At 45.9% G+C, this 19,799-nt stretch overlaps 1 protein-coding gene across 5 annotated transcripts in view; it reads right to left on the bottom strand.

Moving 5' to 3' along the window:
- The window catches only part of MTMR9 (myotubularin related protein 9), a 29,208-nt gene extending 18,721 nt beyond the window's left edge, over window positions 1–10,487 (bottom strand). For 3 of the 5 annotated variants that reach the window (XM_052810065.1, XM_052810063.1, XM_052810067.1), the window contains exons 1-3: window positions 9,738–10,487; window positions 6,695–6,803; window positions 5,838–5,963 (exon numbers count right to left, since the gene is read on the bottom strand). In XM_052810065.1, coding sequence (XP_052666025.1) covers window positions 5,838–5,963; window positions 6,695–6,803; window positions 9,738–9,922 — 420 coding nt within the window. In that variant the 5' untranslated portion in view covers window positions 9,923–10,487. The remainder of the gene's footprint in view (window positions 1–5,837; window positions 5,964–6,694; window positions 6,804–9,737) is intronic. The other 2 variants (XM_052810066.1, XM_052810062.1) reach the window with 1 other exon arrangement.
- Window positions 10,488–19,799: the final 9,312 nt, after the last annotated feature.

The following is a 19,799-nucleotide window of genomic DNA, read 5'->3' as shown; positions in this document are numbered from 1 at the left end:
TGCATGCCACAGCAGCAGGCAGTGACCTTATACAGATGCCATAAAAAACTCTGCTCATTTGTGTTCAAATAAAGTTTCAGCTAGACAAAAAGGTAGTGGGATAAAGCAGGTATCGCAGAAAGTAAGAGAAGAGCATGACAGTTAAATTATGCGGTAACAGAACACACAAAAACCCACGTCAATTCAGGAAGGTTGGTTTAGCATGCATTAATTACACAGCTCTGATCAGAAGTAGGTCTCTTTTCCTCTCTCTTCCAGAGGAAGAACCACCTCTTGCTTTACACCTCCTGACTGGTACCTGGTTATATAAATCAATCTGACTAGCTCACTGGTCCAATGGAGAACTAGGATCGATTTAGAAAGGTTTTCTGACAATGAAGTCTTTCCATCAGATGAACAAGCTGAACTGATTCACAACACTATTTCATCATCAGTAGATCCAAGGCATGGGATGTGTGGCGTAGGAGACAGGAAAAATTGTCCCTTTTGGTGGCAGCCTAAGAAAAAGATGCTGAGAATGGTACACATTGTGTGCATTACCATCAAGAACAGCAATTGCTACCTGCATTCAGTAGCCTACCCGGACAGTTTTGTGCTGTCGCTGTTGTAAGCTTATTTTATTATTCATTAGCCTCAAAACAGCTTCTCTGAACATCTACATTTTATAAAAAGCAGAGGTTCTCCCAGATGCAAAGTTAAATTGCCTCTGGCAATCACGTCATAGGCAGAGATGAAAGAAGTTCTGGATCACATAAGGGAGGCTGGCTGGTCACAGCTCATGCTTTTAATGTGCCAACAATATTTTTTTATAGCTTTTTGGGGTGTCTATGTTAAATTAGGGCAGATTTCACATGATGGTGTGTAATTTGTCTGCAGTGAAAAAATATGCATGAATATAGAACTGACAAATACCTTACTGCCACACAGGACTGTAGGGAAGGCAAAAATCAAGACTCCATGGTATGCTTTCTGAGAGACTGGCTGTCACCGATACCACCAGTAGGAAAAGGAATGGAAGAGTATTGACCTGATTTGTCTCCCACTTCGGTAATTTAACTCTGCCCATAACCTCCTCTCCTGACCATTTATAACACAAGACAGATGATACTGTTATGTCATCCAGTTATAATTTCCTGTGACGTGGGAAGGAGGAAGAGAGTGGCAGCAATTAGCACCATGTGTCTTCTGTAGCATAGCTGCTTCCGCAGAGATCCAGTTAACCTCTGCAATGCCAGCTTCAGACTGTTAAAATACACTCCAACATGAATCAGATGATAGTAAAACCCAACAGTGCAAGACTCTTCTTGGCTTTTGCTTGGGATGTCTGCAATTTGGAAGAAAAAATTGCCATTACTAACTGGAAGAGTGAGGTAACAGCAATTCAACTATGTGCAGCTGCAGGATGCAGATACAGGAAGCAGTGAAAGAGAAGAGGTGGACCTCATCTTCAGACATCACCAGATAAGTATGCTGCATGAAAGTCAGAGAAAGTACAAAGTTAACATTTACTTCTCCCAGCAAGAGATCTGTACTTTAGGGAATCAGAAAAAAGTTAATTCCAGTTAAGGCTAGAAGCAGCAAAGAATTGGGGGATGAGCAGAAAGGGGAGGAGAGGAGTCCAAAGTAAGAAAGTAGAAGTATTTTCTTAAACACTGCACAGGATTAACTCTTGCATTTCTACTTTTCTTAACCTAGTACTTTTTTTAGAGATACTGATTTTCAAATGTTAGTGAAAGGCTAAAACAACAGTTATCCTTCCTCCCAAAACTTATAATTGCTAGGAGAGGTTGTTTTCTACAAAACAGTGTGAAACAATTCAAGCTCTACTAATAAGCCATAAAAGAAAAGTCAAGAAACCAGCAGGGACCTTAAAGGATCCTGCAAGCAGCAATGACAGAGGCCATTTCCAAGGAACAGGCAGAAGGCAACAAGCCCTGTTAGTAACAGAATGTGCATGGACAAGAAGCATAACAACAGATGCAAGCAAATATCGATGCTTGTCCAATAAGAGCAAAATATGGGCTATCCACACCATTGCAAAACAAACCCCAAACCAGAAAAATTCATGTTTTTAAGCAGCTCCTGGACAGTGGATAAAGCACAGTTAGCTGAACTGTCCAGAACCCTGAGCTCTTTCCTACAACAAAATGGAAAGGGGGGGAAAAAAAAAAAAAAAAAAAAAGAAAAAAGGGAATGAAGAAAGTGAATTTGGTGGCAATTAAATACCTACATGTTAATTATACTGTTGTTGTATAAATGTCACTTAACTTGAAGAAACTGATCTTCCAAAGTTGCAGTTTGCAGTATCCTGCAGTTGTAAGAGCTGGCAGAAGAGAAACCACTCCACCCTGACCTATTAGCTCTTCTCTGCCTCAGAAAAATGTGAAAACCCTTGCCTATGTTCTAATTCCATTCAGCCACTCACTACTTATGCAGTAGTACAGTGAAGAATACAAATTTTTTTACACACATTTCACCTGACATACCTACAACCAATCCAGATCTCATGTACTACCCAGTGCTTCAAGCAAAAACACAACACACAACCAGAAGTTGGATGAGCAAACATTAACTATCCTGTGCCTCTTTTACTCCATTCATGTATTCGTCTATAGTATCTTTAAAGTCTCATCTTGCAGTACAATAATTTGGAGCCTGCAGGCACTATATAGAGTTTTTGCTGTGACATTTAGTGAAACGTTGAGCTGATTTCTTCATATGACTTAATTCTCAGCTGAACTACTCTGATGGTATGTTGGACTTATCACAACAGCAGTTCAAGAAATAGATGTTTGACAAAAGCCCTACTGACCTGTCCCAAGAAAATAAACAGGTAGCACACACAGAAACAGCCATCAGCAAATGACAGCCCACTGAAACTTGTTAACTGCTCCATTTTCGTTAGATCAAATGAAATTATTTGCCTTAACAGTTCTTCCCTTAACACCTTCATGGACTAAATGCAAGAATGTAGTAGAGCAGCCTCCCTAATCCTGGAATTGAGCTGCAGGGGCAAAGTGCTTAAGTGCTTGCTATCAAATTCTAGGGGGAATGCTAGATGACACTGTCAGATCAACGCAATAGAGTGAAATCATGTAGGGGCTATGTGTGTTGGGAGAAAAACACATTTGGCACAACATATGCTAAGATAAACAGATAAATTATTACTATACAGTATAATACCATACCATATTATCTAATTTTTAATGTATTACCTAATATATTTTTTAATCTTAACTTTTATAGTTTTACTTAGCCATTATAGAATGTGTCAGTTTTAAAACAACTATCCTGTAGCAGACAAATGCAGAATATGTTGCTAGAGCTGCAGTGTGGGTGAAATGCAGTTTTTGACAAGTTGTTACCATATTGGGGAAGGTAAAGCATAACAGATCCAGATGGATGATTTAATGGAGAGGGAGGTAACTTTCTGAATTCTATTCATTTGACTTATGGGAGGAAAAAATTAAATCAGCCATTTACTTGTTCTAGCCTGTCACATAAGACAGTTTAATTACAGAACAAGAAATATTTGGTCAACAATATATTTATCTGTTGTTCAGGAAATGTAAATCATTTGAACATGGCTTTTGTCACCATTTCATTAAAAAGGAGTTACATCTGAAGTTTTGGGTTAAAAGCCAAGAATTAATCAACAGCTGTTAGACATGCATATTTTAAAGAAATTAATTATTGCCCTTGAAATGTAGCACTATAAAGTAATCAGGTTTTTAAACGTAAGCCTTCCAAGGAGCATACATTCAGAAAGCCAAGAGATTCACAAGTAAGCTATCAATGCATTTTTAAACCTCTGAAACAAAAAGGAAAAAAAAAAAAAGCAGCATATCAACAGATCCATGTTAGCTCCTGTATCATGCTGGTAAATACAACCATCAGCAGTGATTTGATCCCTGAAATCTAAAAAGGATTTCAGCTACACACAGAAAGCAAAACATGAACAGAAGCAGAACCATCTCCTGCAATCTTTCACTGAGCTCCAAAGGATTTCCTTCTGCTGCCTTCAATCCTGCTCTCACACTCCTCCCTTCTCACCAAATAGCACTTCAGTTTCTGGCCTTTCAATTCTTACTGAAATGCCTGCAAGCTTCCTCTGCTGAGCTGGGAAAACGTCTGCTGCCTTGCCTTCAAAGAGCTGAACACTCTGATCACATGTCTGACTTTCCCAGCTGAAATTAAAACCGAAACTGTGGTGCTAGTTATTAGAACAGGTCAGTTTGTATGTCTTTTGACAGCAGATGAAGATAGGGCATGTGAGAGTACTCTAATTATAAGACAAAGCCAGAAAGATCTCTGAACTCCTTTAATTTTCTAGTGATTTCATCATACAAATCTGGTCAAGCTAATCATATTATTCAGTTATTAGTCATAAACAGGAAGTGATAAATGCTGCAGATAAGCTGGGTTGCAGATGAAAGAAACAATTCAATGTTCTTTGATGCTGTACTAATGGATGTGGTCTCAAACCTACGATGATGCAGCAAGTGCACATATTAAATGTGAAACCAAGACTTGGAACACAGAGATGCTAACCCAAGGCACTATTAAAACAGGTAGGCTCCTGCAACCGAGCCAGTTCCCACTACATCAAATTCAGCATCCTAAAACGAAGCTTGAATAACAGATACAACAGGCAATGCCACAAGAACAATTCCTACCCTACAGGTACCAAAATAATATCAACATGTGCTCACAGCGCCTGGAAGAATAGGACTGGAATTTTCCTGTTCTCTAAAACCTCCCAATATTTCCCCAGCATGAACTAGAGTGAAGTGTTTCAAATTGGGCATCTTTACCTATTGTCATCTTCCTAGAGAGCTAAGAAATCCTTAGCAATTTTTTAAAAACAGCCTCGTTTCAATTAAGAGGTTGACAAAGATTCATCCCACTCCAGATGCAAAGTTAAGTATAACAAACCCAGGCCAAAGGTCTTAAATTTGTCCTTACAGTGAGGAGGGCCACCCCCACAGGACAAAAACATTTCCTACCTTCATGTCCTCCCAGGTAACTTTTGAATAGGCCTCAAAACTCCATTTGTACAATGCAAAACAAATGCTAAATGGGAATATTTAGCACAAACAGAAATGCCTGATGTTTACAGAGTGAATATTTGAACAACACACACTTCACCCAAGCACCAGACAGCTGTTTTTACCATCCAGGGTTAAACCCCAGACAGCAACTAAGCACCACGCAGCCGCTCACTCACTCCTCCCCCACCCAGTGAGATGGGGGAGAGAATTGGGGAAAAAAAAAAAGTAAAACTCGTGGGTTGAGATAAGAACAGTTTAATAGAACAGAAAGGAAGAAAATAATAATGATAATAACATTAATAAAATGACAATACCAATAAAAGGATCGGAATATACAAAACAAGTGATGCACAATGCAATTGCTCACCACTTGTCGAAAAATGCCCAGTTCATTCCTGAGCAGTGATTCCCACCCCCAGGCCAACTCCCCCCAGTTTATATGCTGGGCATGACATCACATGGTATGGAATACCCCGTTGGCCACTTTGGGTCACCTGCCCTGGCTATGTCCCCTCCCAACTCCTTGTCCCCCTCCAGCCCTCTTGCTGGCTGGGCACGAGAAGCTGAAAAATCCTTGACTTAGTATGAACACAACTTAGCAACAACTGAAAACATCAGTGTGTTATCAACATTCTTCTCATACTGAACCCAAAACATAATACTGTACCAGCTACTAGAAAGAAAATTAACTCTATCCCAGCCAAAACCAGGACAATGACATACTTCACAAACTACGTGCACAAAGTATATCTGAATGCCTGTGCAAACCTTTAAGATCCAACTTACCACTGAACTGAGGAGCTCAAATTCTTCGTCAGGCAGAAAACAGCGCCAACCATCTTCAACTATTTCAAACATGGGCCGGTAGAAGAAGGGATACATGAGAGTGACAGAATCCAGAGTGGAAAGCGCCTGTGTGGGTGAGAGAAATAAACAGCTACTTAATTCATTCAAACTTCTATTTTATTCCAAAAAACATACAGCAAATAGTGTTTTCCTCCAATATTGGTGATGCAAACTTAAGCCATCCAAAAGTATACAGCCATTAAGCTTGAAATACTAAGTTACCTGCCGGGTAGTTAAATATACATAAAAAACCGTAGGACAAACAAAAGCAGACGATAACAGACAATCTAACTGCAACTCAGGGTTTGTACACAGAGTATCATTTCTGCAGGATACACTATGTAACAGCGCACCACAGGATGAGAAAGATGCACACTGAACAGGTATAACTAACAGGACACATCCTACATGTCATTTACATGATTACTAACAACAGATCTTAAACTCAAGAAGTCACTTAATGCTGTTTGAGACACATGAAACAAAACCAGTCTGATTTGGTTTTACCTCCTCATGCTCCAGCATAATGAAGCTGAGCTTCATTTTCCCAAATGCTATGGCAAGATATTTGATCAAGAAAAGCATGGTGGTTTGTTTTTTGGGTTTGTTTTGTTTTTAAAAAAACCCCACCTACAAGCAACAAACAATTTTTTAACAATTGAAGTGAAACATCCCACAATTCTCATTTGCCTTACAGAACATCAATGAAAACCTTCCCAACTGGAAAAAAGCTGTTACAGTTGAGGACAGATTGAGATCTGAGAATGTAGGTGTTATTTATCATTATGAATTCTTACCTCAATAGAGCTAGCAATGTTCAAACACTCCTCCATTCCAGGTATATCCAGCTGAATAATTCGCAGATCTTTGCATTTTATAATGATGGTACCCAATGAGCCCACAAACCTACAGCAAGACATGAAGAAAGAGTCTCTTAAGAACAGGATCTTCTAAGGTATGATGAAGTATTACAGCTCTTCCCACAACATATGCCTACAAGACATAATTCCATTAGTAGTAATTTGTCCACAATATCACCGTTCAAAAAAATAAACAAACAAAACCACCTCTTTATTTGGTATTAGCTTTTTTAAAATTCCATCTTTGTGATACAGCAGTGAGTGGAAGTGGAAGTGTTACAAGAAAAAGAGAAGGTTTTCCTCCCAGCCTTTCTTTAAAACATGAAAGAGAAAAGGTGTGTTCAGGTATTTTCTGATACTACTGGAAGCTTCAGCTGGAATTTTCCCGTTTTATTAAAGTAATGCAGTGGAACTTTGAGGGTTACTAAAAACATTTGAGTTTAATTTTTAAAATAACATTTCAGTCTGGCTACATTGCACGCCCTTGTCCTTAACAAGAAAGTTTGGTTTCTGATACCTGCAGTGCCACGGAGCTATTTGCTCTGCAGACCTCAGAGAAGCTGAGGTCTCACCACCGCTGGTTACACGAATCAACCCAGAAAAAGCTCCACGTTACAAAAACCAAACACAGCTCACAGACGCCCTCTCCAGTCTTCCTCACGTACCTCAAAGAAGGATGATGCCCGAACAGAAACCGAGTGTTTTGTTTACCTTAACTAGCCACCAGTATTCACAGGAATGATGTAGAATTTAATTCTCAAAGCAGTGAGCTAAGGAAAAGCAGCTGAGTCTCCTCATACAGCGCAGGAGCGCTTGCGGCAGCCAAGGGCAATGCAAGAAGCAGAAGCAGGCAAGACCCGAAGGACCAAGTTTCAGTCCCTCGTGGCCGAACCCCCAGTTAGACCACGCGTGCACAAGGAAGGGCAGAGCCGTACGCGCTCCAAGAGGAGACCTGTTGCTAAGCTTCGGGTTGCTTCACCTGTGCTACAAAAGGTGCCTGCAATTTATTTCAGAATTATTATTACAGCTGAAAGGTCATTATCTATTTCTTCTGCACAGACAAAGGTTAACATGCAGAACCAATTATAATTTGGGTAGTGCTGAAGGAAGAACTACAGGCATTTTGACAGAAAAGTTCTGCAACTCCAGCAGAGCCAGTCTGTGCATCGTTTGCCCCCGTTGCAGCGCTATTTCACAGCTCTCCAAGGTAAAAACACGGGGCAGCTACAACACATCACCGGGGCTGTGTTCTCTTTAAGCAAAAACACCACAGGAGATCACTAGAGACTGTTCCACTTCTCAACAAACCCTACAGGTCATATTTAACTTGCTTAAAAAGCTACCAAAATTTAAGCAGCAGTTTGATGACCATCTGATAATTAGGGAAAACATTGTTTTGTACAAAAGACATTCATGTCACAAAAGCAGAACAGATTTTATCAACCTGTCACAATGTCACAGTTGTCACACACAAATAACCTGAAGTAGTGCCAAACTGGACCCTTCTACAACCTTCACTGGTTTAAGAGTCCTGTTATTCCATTCTCTCCAGCCCTGAGAAGAATATACTCTTATCCTTTTATATGGCAGAGTTTCGTTGTAATTACATTCACACAGAGCTACTCTCAGGGAGGGAGATGTCTACTCTAGAGACCTTCTAGAAACCAGGGCTGGCAATAAGGGCTGTGAGTATCTGCAGGCATAGCTAACTCTGTTATAAATCACGTACTGAGCTAGCAACGCGCTACTCCCTCGCCATAACTTAAAATGTTCCTTGTTTATTTGGTATTAACTTCCATTGTAACTGCAACTAAGCTCATAAAAATAAAAAAGAAAGAAAAGCTTGTCCACAATAATTTTCAAAACAGAGCTACAGCTGGTTTAATACAAGCAGTAAGGAGAATGAGGCCAAACTGCCCTGATGACTGAGCAGTACTAGATGGGAACAGATTTCCTGAGGTTTCCACCACTGTGTTCCTCTCCACCCTCAGGCCAACATGCAGCATTTCTCAGAAACGCTCAGAGAAATCGGGAACAAACTTAATCAGCGCCCAGTACTTCACCCATTTTCAGATTCTGAGGCAACTTGGATATTTTTAATTGCTGCTGCTTGATTTTTTTCTAGCCTTGCTGGCAGGAAGGAAATCTATTCTTCCAGATTTCCTTAAAAGGCAGGGAAAACAGGGGACTGACTTTGTTATTAACAACAAAATAAAATATTTTGAGCAAACTGAAAAAAAGGGCCAAGATGAGGAAGCAGAAGACAATGACCAGGTGAGATGGGACTGCCACTCAAGGAGGGAATTGTGATGGGGCAACAGTACACATAAAGCAGAGAGAAGTGATGGTAAGAAGATTAATCTCTGAAGTCCCTGCAACAAAAGGGGATGGGCAAGAATAAAATGGAGTGCTGCAGCTACAACTCAGCTTTACCATGCTGTTCCCACAAGGAGTATGCTGTTAAAGTGTTATTGATTTCCATAAGCACTTGGAGGAGCAGAGGGATGATAATGTCAAGCAAAAGGAGACGGATCTGAGGCTGAGAAAGTCCAGAGTCCACTTCTGCCGTTGGTTTTGCCGGGTGACCCAAGGCAAATCACTTCGTCAGTGCCTCGGCTTCCATCTCTGTTAGATGGTGGTGAGATGCATCCTTTTTAAGGTGTGTCAAGAGCTAGTGATAAAATCCACCAAACAATTAACACAGAGCACTGTTGACCAAGGTGTTTAAACATAAAAATTCCAACTCTACATGAGAAAAAAAAAAAATATCTTTAAGATGCAACAGCCAAGTATCAATATCCAAACAGAATGAGAATCAACCTGCCCATGCCAATATTCTGCCCCGTGCTCTAACTGTCCTTTCTCCTCTCCAGGCCTGGATTTGAGATAGCTGAGGTGCAAGCCAGCCTTGACAACCACTTTTCAACCCATGAGACACAAACAATTAGGTATGGGAAAGCAGGGAAGTTAGGAGGCATACCTTTTTTCAACAGAATCAATGTTGGAGTGCAGCAGCCACAGCTCCTCAGCGTTATCTTGACGCCGTGATGAAAAAATGAGATGATGGCCAGTCAAGCAGAGAGTCCCCTCCACCGCCAGGTAGAACGGGCGGTGCAGGACGACGTTGTCCGCTCGCGGGGTCTTGATCAGCTCCGCGAACTCCATGCTCGCTACCGAAGGCGAGCGGGCCCGGGGGAGGCCTTTGCCACAAAAACTTGCCGGGGAAGCAGGGGTAACCTCAGCAACACCAACGGGGGCGGGATGGAGAACCCGGGGACGGTCTACGACCGGCCTGGCAGCCCTGTGCGATGCCCCTGGAAGGCAGGAACGGGCATAACCCTGGGGCTGATCCCGTCTCCCGCCCGGTTGGAGAAAGCCAGCCCGGCCCCGGCGGGAGGGGGGTATGGAAGGATGATGAGGGGAGAAGGAGCGGGGTGGGACACCACAGTCCCCGCTCAGAGACGGCCGGTGCCCTCACAGGGCCGCCTTTCGGGGGACGGACACCCAGGGCCTGACCGAGGGGGGCCCGGGAATTTGGGGGGGGGGGGGGGGGGGCTCGGCGGCTGACAGAAGGGAGGCGGCGGCGCGGGGAGCCCGTCGGTGCTTGACAAAGGGAGAGGCAGGGCAGCGCGGGGACCCGGCGGAGCGGGCCGGGCCGCCCCCAGGACCCCCCCCGGGGCCCCGCCGCTCCCAGGAGGCGCCCGGCGGAGCGGTACCGGCCGGAAGCGGACGGGCCCTTCCCCGGATGTGGCGGCCCCCACGTGACCCGCCAGGCCCAATCCCCCTCCCGCGCTCACCCTCCGGGAGCGGGGGGCGGAATACCTGCCCTTACCGGAAACGGTGCTGCCGTAAAGTGCCCGACGCGCCTCACGGCCTCACGACAACCGTTCCGCGCTCCGGACGGAGGAGGATTTAAGGGAAGGAGGGCGGGGCCGGAGGAAGGGCGAGGCGGGGCCGAAAGAGGGCGGGGCCCTGTCGGAGGGGAGCCAACGGGGAAGGGAAACGCCGGGGCGGGGAGGGGCGGGGCTTGGGGGAAAGGGGCGGGGCGATAGGGCCGGGCAGCGGGGCAGAGGCCTAGGCCGGAGCGGGCCGCGGGCGAGGGCTGAGGCCTTGCGGCGGCCTGGAGCGCTTCGGGAGGCGGCGGTGCCGGTGAAGGCAGCCGGCAGCCGCAGTTTGGGCGCGGAACCTGCCTGGAGTTGAACGCCGACTTCGCGGAGGTCCCTACGGCCCTCAGCCCGGCGCGGGTCCGGTGGTCTCGCTCGTAGAAAAAAAAAAAAAAAACCCAAATCCCGACGTGCCACCCCATGCTTGGCGTTTTTATGAAGTACCCCTCCGATGCGCGGGCGGCTCTGTTCACAGACCAGCCGGCTGTGGCAGAGGTACAGCCTGGCGGCGCGGTCGTGTCCCCCCCCCCGCCAGAGCCCTCCTCCGCGCTGGGTCACCGCCCCGAATTTTTGGTTTTGGGGAGCGCAGCGGGTGGAGGGAGGCAGCTCCGCTCGCTGGAGGAGGCTCAGCAGCACACCAAAGATCCCAGTTACCATTCTTTCTCCCCACCCGAGCAGCTCCAAGGTCCAGTCTTGAGGTCAGCATCTTCCCCATACCCCTCTCAGAAACACTTCAACCCCTTTCTCCCCACATGCTCAAATCCCCATCTCTAGTGGCATCAGCGTTTGGTTACGTTACACACCATTACGTGCTGGGTTTGGACGTTTCCAAGCCTGAATGTCCCCGTTACCAGCGTGGGAAGGAGCTTTCGCAGCCCCCTCCGGCCCTTCGCCAGCCCCCGCACAGATAACTCGTTGTCTTTCATCTGCTGCCTTATTATTCCTGCTCGCGGGTTCCCCAGTGCTTTGGCTGAACGTCTGTGATAATTAAGGCTCCTGATTTCCAGACTCTGCTGCCTGCACAAAGGGCAGAAGGAAACATGCTGATGCAACCCCCTGTTTTGGGCTATATCCGTTTTTTCTTCCAAGCATGAGTCCCAGCCTGTGCTGTGATCTGAGCTTCCCTTAGAATCATAGAATCACAGAATGGTTTGCGTGGGAACGGACCTTTCAAGGTCATCTAGTCCAACCCCCCTGCCACGGGCAGGGACATCTTCAGCTAGATCAGGTTGCTCAGAGCCCTGTCCAACCTGACCCTGAATGTTTTCGGGGATGGGGCATTGACCACCTCTCTGGGCAACCTGGGCCAGTGTCTCACCACCCTCACAGTGAAGAACTTCTTCTTTACATCTCATCTAAATCTACCCTCTTTCAGTTTAAAGCCATTACCCCTTGTCCTGTGTCGTGGTTTAACCCCAGCCAGCAACTCCAAAACCTCCATTTGTACAATACAAAACAAGTGCTAAATGGGAATATTTAGCACAAACAGAAATGCCTGATGTTTACAGAGTGAATATTTGAACAACACACACTTCACCCAAGCACCAGACAGCTGTTTTTACCATCCAGGGTTAAACCCCAGACAGCAATTAAGCACCACGCAGCCGCTCACTCACTCCCCCCCCCCCCCAGTGGGATGGTGGAGAGAACTGGGGAAAAAAAAGTAAAACTCGTGGGTTGAGGTAAGAACAGTTTAATAGAACAGAAAAGAAGAAACTAATAATGATAATGATAACACTAATAAAATGACAACAGTAATAATAAAAGGATTGGAATGTACAAATGATGCGCAGCGCAATTGCTCACCACCCGCCGACCGACACCCAGCCAGTCCCCCGAGCCGCGATTCCCCCCCCCCCACTTCCCAGTTCCTATACTAGATGTGACATCACATGGTATGGAATACCCCGTTGGCCAGTTTGGGTCAGGTGCCCTGGCTGTGTTCCCTCCCAACTCCTTGTGCCCCTCCAGCTTTCTCGCTGGCTGGGCATGAGAAGCTGAAAAATCCTTGACTTTAGACTAAACACTACTGAGCAACAACTGAAAACACCAGTGTTATCAACATTCTTCGCATACTGAACTCAAAACATAGCACTGTACCAGCTACTAGGAAGACAGTTAACTCTATCCCAGCTGAAACCAGGACATCCTGTCACTACAGGCCCTTGTAAAAAGTCCCTCTCCAGCTTTCCTGTAGGCCCCCTTTAGGTACTGGCAGGCTGCTGTAAGGTCTGCCTGGAGCCTTCTCTTCTCCAGGCTGAACAACCCCAACTCTCTCAGCCTGTCCTCATAGCAGAGGTGTTCCAGCCCTTGGATCATCTTTGTGTCCCTCCTCTGGACCCGCTCCAACAGGTCCATGTCTCTCCCATGCTGAGGACCCCAGCGCTGGACGCAGGACTCCAGGTGGGGTCTCACCCGATCGGAGCAGAGGGGCAGAATCCCCTCCCTCGACCTGCTGGCCACGCTGCTTTGGATGCAGCCCAGGACACGGTTGGCTTTCTGGGCTGCAAGTGCACATTGCCAGGTCATGTCCTTATGCCTACGCTCTTTGGAGAGGGCAGACCCCTCCAGTTATACCATCCTGTGCATCATCCCGAAACTTTTCCCTTACCAAAGGGGACAGCTGTGGACTGTAGCTGCTCCTTTACAGCATGGCACACCCCATGACACTGCCAACATCCTACAGCTGGTGGTGAGGATGCAGAGAGTCAAGTGTGCATAAGCTCGAGTGCTTTTCCCTGGGTTATTACTGTAAAGTGCATCCCTGTTAGGGAAGTCAGAGAGCTTGGGCACAGCTGAAACTCAAATGTCTGCACTGAATTTGTTGGCAGAGGTGCGGGCAGGGATGTGGTCTGCAGCAGCTAGTGCTGACCCAGGCAATGCCAGGGAGCAGCTCAGGGGTTGAGCAAACTCTGTTCTGGGGGCCAGGAAAGTCTTACCATTGACATGGCTAGACTGAGCCTGAGGTCCAGAGGACGGGTCCTGGCATGGGGAGGTTCACTAGCGGGGGGGTTCCCCCAAATCAGTAAGTTAGCAAGATCAAAAACCAAATTCAAGGTGGGCAATGTTGATATTTACCCGGAGAGTATTTGTGAGACTGAGAAGGGCTGTCTACAAATCCCTGTGCTTCCAGGCAAAAGCAAACTTCTAAGCAGTGGTAAGGAGCTAAAGGACTCCTCATGCTGACAGCAAATATCAGACATCTCCTGAAGAGGGGCTCTGCCGGCTGTGTTGGCCATGGCCGCTCCCCAAAAGGGGACGCTGGACCGGGCAGGTGGATGCGGGCTCTGATGCAGAACCACAGGTCTTGCTCACCTGGAGAAACTCCGTTTCCTTAGCCTCCCTCTGCTTTATCTTTGAAGAAGAACAAAGTGTGAAAATCAGGTCATCAGACATTTCTAGGGCTCTCTTTGGAGAAGATGAATAGCTGTATGGTACCATCCTGCACCATGACTACTTCGGTGGTGCAAGTTCAAGGTTGTTCAGTCCCTGCATGATGGAAACAGCCTGGAACTATCTGTGCAGATGCAAACAGGCAGCTTTTGATGACAGCCTGTTCTGGGCAATTGCACATGAGAAGGATTGCAGAGGTGTTTAGATACGGTGACCTGAATTTTTATACTCACCTCTGGTGGGGACTTCATTCTGAGTTTGTCCAGGCTGTTACTTGCATGTCTTATTAATGCTGGCAGTTTAGGTGATTTCAATATCTGAGAATTATTTGAAAGTCTAATTAATGACATTTGCTTCTCATAGATGTATGCAAAGGTATTAAGGAAGATTAATTCTCCCGTTACAGCGGTTTGCACTGATCCACATCATCAACCCCTCCAAAAGAGAAGAGGGGTCTCTCCTAGGTTTGGAGCTACCAGGGCATGGGATTCCCATGTGTAACTTAAAATAAAAACATGGCAACTCTGCTGCTTTCAGTCCAATGCTGACTGGAAGCAGCACAGGACTAATCCTCTCTGCATTTTACTGTACAGACTGGGAAGCCTTTGGTATGAATCCAGAGCTAAACACAAACTCCTGTCTTCAGGGCATGAGCAGGACTGTTAAAGTGCTGCTGACCTGTGCAGTTTATCCTGGCTCGAGATGAAAAGCTGCTTTACTGTCCTTCACCATGTGCAGTGGTGCTGGAGTTCCCCCTGGGATTGCATAGGGAGGGCCGGTGCTTTGGGGATATCTGCAGCTTCAGGAGAGGAGCCTGGGATCTTCATACATCTCCCTCTGCCTTGCAATCAATTTATGGGTATTAACCATCCTGGACCTCCTCAGAGACACTGCCTGGGCTCTCACGTGTTCACCCCCTCCGTCCCCATGGCCCCAGCAGCCCCCGTCCTCATCCTCACGAAGCACCACCAGACCCCACGGACCGAATGACAGCTGCTTTCTCGGTGGGGTGGCCTCCATTTCGCTGAAAGCACTGTGGGGAGTTCTATTTATTAAGAGCATCCTCAACAGAATCATAGAATCCTAGAATCCTAGAATGGTTTGGGTGGGGAGGGACCTTTAAAGGTCATCTAGTCCAACCCCTTGCCATGAGCAGGGACATCTTCAGCTAGATCAGGTTGCTCAGAGCCCCGTCCAACCTGACCTTGGATGTTTCCAGGGATGGGGCATGCTCAGCTGAAGAGTGGATGCAAAGGAAAGCAAAGACTTCAGCCCGATGGGCAGCCCGGAAACAGCACTGTTGCCCCAGTGAAGGAAAAGGAAAATTTGGGAAGTGGCTGCACACCCTGGGACTAATTATAAACCCAGAACTTCCCCCGCGTTAGTCCTGACGACTCTGCAATCCCCAGGCAGTGCGTGGAAGTGGATCTTCTCTCTGCCAGCTCAGAGGAAAAAAAGCATTAAATATAGTCCCCAAATCGAGGGCATATCAGATATTACACTGACAAAAAGGAGCAAGAGGTGCTTTAGAAATGCGCCTAAGAGGAGGAGTGACTGGCACTCAGATGGGTTTCATGGTCTGCCTTTTTCTGTCTTTTTGCCATGTGATTTAGGAAAAATGAACTGCTGTGTGGCAAAGCTGAAAGACTTGTACTCAAAAAAATTTGGCTCAAAACTCATCTCATCCAGAGGAACCTCTGAATATTGCAGTGAGAGTCATCCTGCTCTTTTGGACTCATTTTTCCTCCTGTAAAATAAGATTGGTAATGTTTGGAGCAGGCTCCTTCCCTTCCTGTGTTGCAACACTATCTGACACCGTTATAGCCCTGTTATCAGTCAGTAACGTTACTACAATCTTCTGAAGAATGGAAGATGTACGGGACATCATGAAGAGTACAACATGTCTCTTGTGCAATAAAACCCCACCGGCCTGACAACTTTTTCTGTTGGTCCTGCACAAATTATCCTGTCCTGCATTCCCAAACGTACAGCTGCCGCTCCCCACTCGAGGAGAAGGAACCCAACCCACAGGCTGGGCTGTGCACACCAACATTTTTAATATAACCTCACGGCAAGGGGGTACAGGCTTCCCTGCACGAGGGAGAGAAGTTGTACTGGTAATTGTGAGGATGCATTTGGTTCATAATAACAGATAAGGGGTTAATGAGGGTCTGCCAGCTCCTGGAAGCAGGTAGCTCCATGCACCATATGCTTTTACTTGCTCTGATAAAGTCTCCTAAGAAGCAACATCCCTATCAAGCAGGAGTAGCATGCACATCTAGAAAGCGTCCAAGCAGAAGGAAATGCAGCTAAATCAGTGCTCTTTGCCAAATGCCCAGAGATTCCTCCTGCCAGATCCCTAAATGCCCGGCCATCTGCTTCCCTCAGCCCCATAATGTGTCCTGGAGAGGTTCGCCAAGAGGCTTGTCTGGCTTCGGCAGGAGAAGGGGCTCTTCCCACGTCTTCCTTTCCCGGCTGGAGAGCAGGATCAGGAACCGTCTGGGTCTCTGGCCACTCTTCCCGCATCTTCCCGAAGGACCCCAGGGCACAGGGCGGACCCCGGAGAGCAGAGGTTCCTCTCCCTGGTTTCACGGAGTTGGTCTGGATTCACCAGTGAGACCACATCTCCCAAATCACAAGCGATTATCACGATTTTAGGCTTTTCAGCGAGCGAGCTCTCCTCTGCTATGTGCGCTCACACCAGCAGGGTTTTGCCTGTGAAATCCAAGAAGTAATTGGCTGCAGAATAGCAGAGAATCACCCTCCATATGCTGCAGTCCCATGACCATTTGCCTCTTGGATGAGAAATAGTATTTTTAGGGCGCTCTATCTGCTTGTTTTCATTCCTGAAATAGATTGTGATCTTATTATCCACACCCCCAGCCTCTTCACCCTCTGATGGAGGGGGAGTGAAAGAGCAGCAAGCGCAAGGTAAAGGGTGTTTGCGGCTGAAAATCATCTGTGAACACAGTGACCACATCCGTAGATAAGTTATTCTGCTTATACAAAATTTGCTACAACAGCGGGAGAGTCAGCTGAAGCTGATTTATATGTTGTTTTCCACTTAATATCCATCAGTATGTCTGAGTACACAGCACTTCCTAAGAGCTGCCGTCCACACTTCTACACTAAACCCTATCTGAAGTATATGGTTTCCCACAAACCGGGTTCGTCCTCTTGACAGCTGGGAGGAGGGAGCCTGCAGGTGTGGGAGAGCTCCCCAGTTAGCGCTCCTGAAACCACAGCAACGTCAAACTGGGGATTTGGCAACCAGAGAGTGAGTGGGCAAGTCTGAAGTCAGACCGCAGGAAGAAGGAGGCTGGCAGGATGTGATAGAGCAGACATATGTACCCAACACCGCAGACACAAGTGTTCCTCGGGTCTAAGTTTCCATAATAAATTATTTTTAGCAGAATATATATATATTTTTTTTTCTCCCCAGGGAATAGCTAGTTTCTGGTGAAGCTTTTCCATTTTGTCATAAAGAATCATGGGACACTGCATAACATCCAGAAACTTAACATTTTTTGCAAAACTTCTTGTCTTTTCCATCTCAAGGTTTTTTTAGTTATCGTTTGTCAACCTGGGAAATGTTTGGGCAATGAAAAGAGAACTCTGGGTTTGTTTTCTCCTCACTTTGGGAAAATTCTTTCTTGTCATGGAATTAGCCAGGCACTCTCCAAGGACAAACCTACAGGTCTCTCTGCTCTCAGAGTATCTTTGGGGCTGGCCATCCGAAACACACAGACAGCTTGATGCCAAAGTTGTATGCAATTATTCTGAGCGAGTGAGAACAATTGCTCGGGTACAAATTGTCCCAAAACTTTCCCCAGCATTCATTACTACCCATGTGGGAAGGGTAGGATATCTGATATCATCTGCATTTGGCTTTTTCAGAAATTGTTAGGGGAAAACCAACCTTTTTCATAGACTCAAAGTATTGAATTCTGAAGAAAACATCAACTTAAGCCACTGCATAGGGGTCTGATAAATATTTCACGTGTCGATGTGCCATGACCTGATTTATTAGGTGGAAGCAGGGGTGGTTTTGAGAGTTTAGCTCTGGATGCGGTTTAACATTTGGGGGGCCCTTAGATCTCTCAGTGTGGAGGGAGGACAACAGAAAGAAGGAGAATTTGGTGGCAGAGAAGAGAAACCCCTGCAGTTACAAAGGTTTTCCATCAGATAGCAGCGTGAATAAAGGGGCATTAATGAAATGATCTTGACCTGCACGTGGTTTTAAGCGGAAAGATAATTAAACAGACATTTATGCAGTGACTAGTTTGCAATAGAGACAGCTATGGTTTCTCTGGAGCCCACAAGAAAGCGTAATGTCATTCAAATGAACAGGGCTCTTCTTCCACCTGTTTCTGAAAGGGCAAATGGGGATAACGTGACATGATAAAATGAATTGTTTATGACCTGATTTTTTATTATTACTATTTAAAAGCTGTGGTGCTTTGAAAACATAGTTCTGTGTGCTTTTCCATAGATTATGGGTTGGGTTCTCTGTGTCCTAGGAGGTGCATATGTTGGGGTAATTCTTCATGATTTCAAAGCTGGGTTCTTGGGGTCTGACCAAATTTAGAAAATTACCAGGTCATTCCTGAGAAAGCTGCATCATGAATTGCCTCTTGAAGAGTATAAATTAATATATTTTCAAAACCAAACCCTCCTGGACTTGATGGAGACTTGATGAGGGCTTCTGCTTAAAAAACCCAAAGGGTTTTATGCTGGAAGATCAGAATTGCTGAAACCTGGCAAGTTGCCCCGTAAGAAATTGCATCCTGTTTAACTGTTAGTTCATCCATACAAAGTGAACAGGCTTGTCACGGTTATGTTAAGGGACTTAAGAATTAATTTCTTCCCCCTTCATATTCTCTGTGTATCCAAACACTGCAGTTATGCCACAGATACATCTGATATAGCTGTGGACCTTCATCACAGCCCTGACGGGCAGGGAGGAAAGTCTGCAACTGAAGTATTTTCTGAAGACCACATTTCACAGTGGGTCAAACAGGCGACACCAATAGGACCCGAGGAACCATTTAATCAACTCCAGGATGCCCTTTTGATGCTCAAACCCACCAGCGTGGACGCCTGACTCAAAGGCTTAGAAAGTTTTTCCTGAGTAGGCAGGGGGACTTGAGGAACTATGGGTTTCATAGACCCAGCCTGAGCCTCCGCAAAGAGAGGGGACAGAGACGGCAAAGCCAGCTCATGTCTAATTCAGAAAGAGCAGTGAACAACCTGTTTTGGAAAACAGGAGAGGAGCAGCAGCAGCAGCCGACCACCTTCTTCCTCCTTGGCCACCAAGTCAGCCTGAGGCAACATCTCTATACATCAGCCATACTTCCCACAGCTGCATTTTCCTACAAATACCCATAGATTTGCACACATTGGGTTACAGTGGGCATCTCTGCACATTTCACTGTGTGTCCACAGGTCCCGTGAACTTCACAACCAGGGAAAATGTTTTTAAAAGTCAGGAGCTGGAACCACACGCTGGTGGTGGTAGTTCAGCAGTGACTGCTTAGGTTGTGCTGAGTATTTAAGATCAAATATGAATAGGCTGAATTAGGGTTTGCTAGGCTGAGTGTCTAGAGTAGCTTGAGGCTGTATCTGAAGCATTGCTTGTCAGGGAAAAAAGGGTGCTCAGCATGGGAGTAAATGTTCTCTCTGTTGGGTGTTCAGAAGTGAAAATCTTTTCCTTCGGAATCCAATTAATGGTTCCAGTTAATAAAGAACAAATGGCCAGAGTACCC

This window comes from Harpia harpyja, chromosome 15 (genome assembly GCF_026419915.1).
Source record: "Harpia harpyja isolate bHarHar1 chromosome 15, bHarHar1 primary haplotype, whole genome shotgun sequence".
Classification (NCBI taxonomy): domain Eukaryota; kingdom Metazoa; phylum Chordata; class Aves; order Accipitriformes; family Accipitridae; genus Harpia; species Harpia harpyja.
This window is presented reverse-complemented; position numbering and strand designations above follow the sequence as displayed.